This window comes from Zophobas morio, unplaced genomic scaffold (genome assembly GCF_036711695.1).
Source record: "Zophobas morio isolate AGI-343-1 ecotype UQ-CSIRO unplaced genomic scaffold, CSIRO_AGI_Zmor_V1 ptg000891l, whole genome shotgun sequence".
In the NCBI taxonomy this organism is placed as follows: Eukaryota; Metazoa; Arthropoda; class Insecta; order Coleoptera; family Tenebrionidae; genus Zophobas; species Zophobas morio.
In genome coordinates, this window is record NW_026972993.1 from 5,238 (window position 1) to 9,572 (window position 4,335).

A 4,335-nucleotide genomic window follows, 5' to 3' on the forward strand; every position below is an offset into this window, starting at 1 on the left:
AAAAAGAAACAAAGTCAGTAAACGCTTTAATAAAAATACAAAACAAAAAACTAATGTCGAAATCTAATATTCACACGTGGTGGGATTCACGAGAAACGTTTACCTTGCCGATCAGTTTTTATTACTTTTTAGTAATTATTTTAACAGGAAAGTTTATAAAAGTATAAAATAAATATTGAGGATTTTTATAAGGAAAGGAAATGCAACATAATGGGGATCCCATAACACTTTATCAGCAGGTCTTAGCATCTTGCACTGGGGCTTTGGTTACGGCCGTACTTAGTACAGCTTCTCTGTTCATTATTTTTTTTTTTTATTTTTTTTTATTTTAAAAATATTTACCCACATATAAAAAAATATAATAACAAGTGACGCCTTTTGATGTGGTAAAGACGAGATTGCAAGCCCAGCAGTCAGCAGGCGGCGGCCGACTTATACCCGAACGCTGCTCTTATATATTTTGTAATGGATTACTCGAGCCGTTGAGTCATCCCTGCCACCATTCTTCTGTTAAATTTACAGGAACTTTTGTATTAATAAACTTTTTTACTTGTATATATACATTCTTTATGATAGTTTATATAAATAAATTCTTTTTAAAAACAATTTTTAGGATGCTTTTTATAAGATTTCATCAACCGAAGGTGTATATTCTTTATGGAGAGGCCTCCCACCGACATTGTTATATAAATCTTTCAATTTATTATTTATTCATTTTTTATTTATATATGGATATTAATATTCTTACTAAAATTTTATTTTTTTTATATGTTTTTTATTATTATTAAAATATTTATTTCTTTATATACTTCAAGATTAATGGCTATCCCTGCGACAGTAGTTTATTTTTCTTTATACGATGTTCTGAAAGATACTTATTCAAGCAAATTGGGTGCCGTTAACGGTGCGTTTCTGGCTGGTGTACTGGCGCGTGGTAGTTATTTTAATATTTTAATTAAATAATTTTGTTTAAATTTATAGTAAAGTTTGCTAATATATTTTTTCATTAAACACCTTGCATATAATTTTTTAAAATTTATATTAAAAATATTCTTAGTAATAATTAGATAAAAAAAAAAAACTAAATTTTATTAAAAAAATATTTAGCTTCCCTTTAGTCTTATGTACATTACAGAATTTTTTTAAAAATAGAGTTATTTAGTTTTTCGAATCTTAGGAATTTATAAAGAAAATTATACTAAATTTTTTAAAATGAATGTGAAATGATTCCTTAACAAGTTTTTCATATAATTTAGTATCTATTAAGAAAAATGTACTTTTTTTGCAGTACAATAAGTAAACTAGTTTTATGTATAATATAGAATGCAATAGGAAGCTGTACTAATTTTTATTGAAAAATAAGCAAAGATTCTATTTTTAACTTAGTTTGCATATTACTGTGTTTTTTTAAAAAAAAGTTGTACTACTTTTTATAAAAAAATTATATTAAGATCCGTTTTTTAATAATTAGTTTTATGAATAGTTTGGTTTCTACTAAATAATTTGTGCTATTTTTTTTTAAAAAATGTTTTTAATTTTTTTAAAAGTTCATAGTTTTATTTATAATTCATAATTTAATAAACATTTTTTTTTAGTTGGAGCTTCTTCTTTGATTTCTCCTTTGGAAATGATAAGAACCAAAGCGCAGTCAATGCACGAATTTAAGCCTCCAATTTATAAATGTATAACAACTTTTACGTATTTATATTTATTTTTTATACTAATTTTAATTTTTAGTTAATTAATTATTATATACTATTATAATTTTTTTATTCATTAATTAAATTTTTCTTTTAATGCAAGCTCTTGCAAAGCAAATAAGTTTAATGGTAAAGGAACAGGGATTACTTTCTTTATACAAAGGTGTGGATTTAATAGTTGTGCTTTATATAATTTATGAACTTTAAATTATTACTGATTAATAAATTGTTAGGATTGGGTCCGACTCTCTTGCGAGACGTTCCCTTTTCAGCTATTTATTGGGCTTGTTATGAAAAAATAATGAACACTTTTTTTAATCATCACTCGCGATTCAGCAATTATAATAACAATGCAATCGATAATAATAAAAATAATATTAAAAATAATTATTACTCATGCGAATCAATGAAGCAGAAATTTATTTCTTCCTTTTTTGCGGGCGCTGTTAGTGGTGCTATTGCTGCCACGCTAACTTTGCCATTCGACGTTGTAAAAACTTATAAACAAATTGATTGGACCCATGGTTCGAAACCTCAACCAATGAGACGGGTTATATTTTTATTTATAATTATTATTGCTGTTCTTATTATATATTATTATTAATTTCATAATTCAGAATAATTATTAATTATTATTATCTCCGTTAACTATTATTATTAAACAAAATATTTTTTTTATTAGTATTATTAGTATTACTATTACTTGTAATCATTATATATTTTATATTATTTTTATTTATTAATACTTACTATAAAATTTCATTATTAATTATTTACTTATAATAATTATATATTACAGTTATTAATATATTATAATTATAATTAGAATTATTATTATAATTATTGTGTTAATAATTATTATTATCATATTTTTAATATCATTAATTATTATTATTTATACTTTTTATTGCTACCATATTATATATCATTACAATTAATAATTATAATAATTATTAGATATTATTATTACTAATTAGCAATTATAATATTATTTTATATTATTACTATAATTATTAATCATTAATAATTATTACTAAATATAATATTATTATATATTATTTTACTTTTAGATATTGTTATTATTTTATTATATATTATTCCCACTATTATTAAATTAATTATCATTATTAGATATTATTATAATAAATAATTGAAAGTATTATTATGTATCATTACAATCATTAGATATTATTATATTATCTCATGTTATTACAATGATTATTAATACTTAATTATTATTACCAATTATTATTATTATATTTTTTCTCTTTTATTTATTTTTATTATTATTTTAATTATCATCAATTACCCTTAATTACTACTGAATATTACTATTAAGCTGCTAAAAGAAATTGCGTTACGGGAAGGCTTCAGTGGTTTGTTCGTTGGCATCGTGCCTCGCCTTGCTAAAGTTGCGCCTGCTTGTGCTATAATGATTTCAAGTTATGAAACAGGGAAATTGTATTTCCGGAGAAATAATCAAATTTAGTAATAATGAAATTAAAAATTGTATACTTAAATTTTTTATGGTTGATATTTATATTTCCGGAGAAATAATGAAAACTAATATAAATAAAATAAAAGATTTTATATGTAAAATTTAATTTGGTTGAATTTTTTTATATGAAAATTATAAAAATGGGTGCACTTTTTGTCTGAAACTGTATTTCCGGAGATATAATGAAAACTAATAAAAAAGAAATAAAAGGATTCAGTATCAATTTTCTCAGTTGTAATCTCTGTAACTACTATTCTCCTTGACAAGAGTTAAGAAAATTAACTTCCGCATTTTCGAATCCTTAAAAATAAAAAAAAAGGGAGCAATGCCCACGTTAACAAAGTCATTAACCATTTCCATCTAAGTCTTATCTTTTATCAAAGTCACTTTTAAACATCTCTAAAAAGTTTAAATAGCTTACACTGTTATGGCAGTAGTATATTTTCTCACTTCACTGCAGATCCGTTAAATTTTATAATTCGTAGGTTTATTTTTATGAAATTCGTTGACGTCTTTAAAATGTCTACGTTCATAAATTAACAATATTTAGTTGTCGTCATTTATTTTTGCAGGAAAATAAGTAGAACATCTTTCTCTTAAAAGAAAACAAATTTTGCTCTATTTTTCATAATAAAGCGCTATATTTACGTGTAATAAGTTTGGTTGTTCTCAAAAGTTCTAAAATCTTAGCTTCTTTCCTTGTAAACGATTTTCTTCTTAACTTTACTCTTACTATCTTTATTTCTACGTTTTTTGCAACATGACTTAATAGTGGTTTAACTTCATTAATGTAACCTACTTATGTATTATACTAAATATGCATATTTTAAAACTTTATTATCCGCTTCATTAAAACTTTTAAAGTTAGACTTCATAATTAGCTTATTTCCCTTCATATTAAAAAAGTTAATAGTTTTACTGTAATTTCTTCGAGACTGGACCTCATAAAGTTGAGGTAGGGGTCTTTCACATCTTGATATCGCTCGCGTTAATCTATAAATAAATCTTTACTAAGCCTCACTTGTTTCAGGCATACTTCAGATTCAAATATCTTAAAAATCTTCTCCAAAGCAAACTTTTCTTCATCGTTTTAAATAAAATTTAAATTTATTCTCTACTTAAAGGTTCCGACTTACC

General features: G+C 23.5%; 1 protein-coding gene across 1 annotated transcript; it reads left to right on the forward strand.

Annotated features, from left to right (window-relative positions):
* Positions 1 to 200: 200 nt before the first annotated feature.
* LOC135122112 (probable mitochondrial glutathione transporter SLC25A40) lies at positions 201 to 3,189 on the forward strand. Its single transcript, XM_064046337.1, has 9 exons — positions 201 to 282; positions 370 to 530; positions 614 to 681; positions 816 to 934; positions 1,596 to 1,682; positions 1,804 to 1,863; positions 1,934 to 2,017; positions 2,105 to 2,250; positions 3,040 to 3,189. Exons 1-9 carry the CDS (start codon positions 201 to 203, stop codon positions 3,187 to 3,189), a joined length of 957 nt encoding a protein of 318 aa, XP_063902407.1.
* Positions 3,190 to 4,335: the final 1,146 nt, after the last annotated feature.

Coding starts and splice junctions, on each gene's coding strand:
- LOC135122112 (XM_064046337.1), top strand. CDS start 201: ATGCAACATAATGGGGATCCCATAACACTTTATCAGCAGGTCTTAGCA. Junction 682..815: donor AGAGGCCTCCCACCGACATT/GTTATATAAATC, acceptor ATATACTTCAAG/ATTAATGGCTATCCCTGCGA. Junction 1,683..1,803: donor TAAGCCTCCAATTTATAAAT/GTATAACAACTT, acceptor TTTTAATGCAAG/CTCTTGCAAAGCAAATAAGT.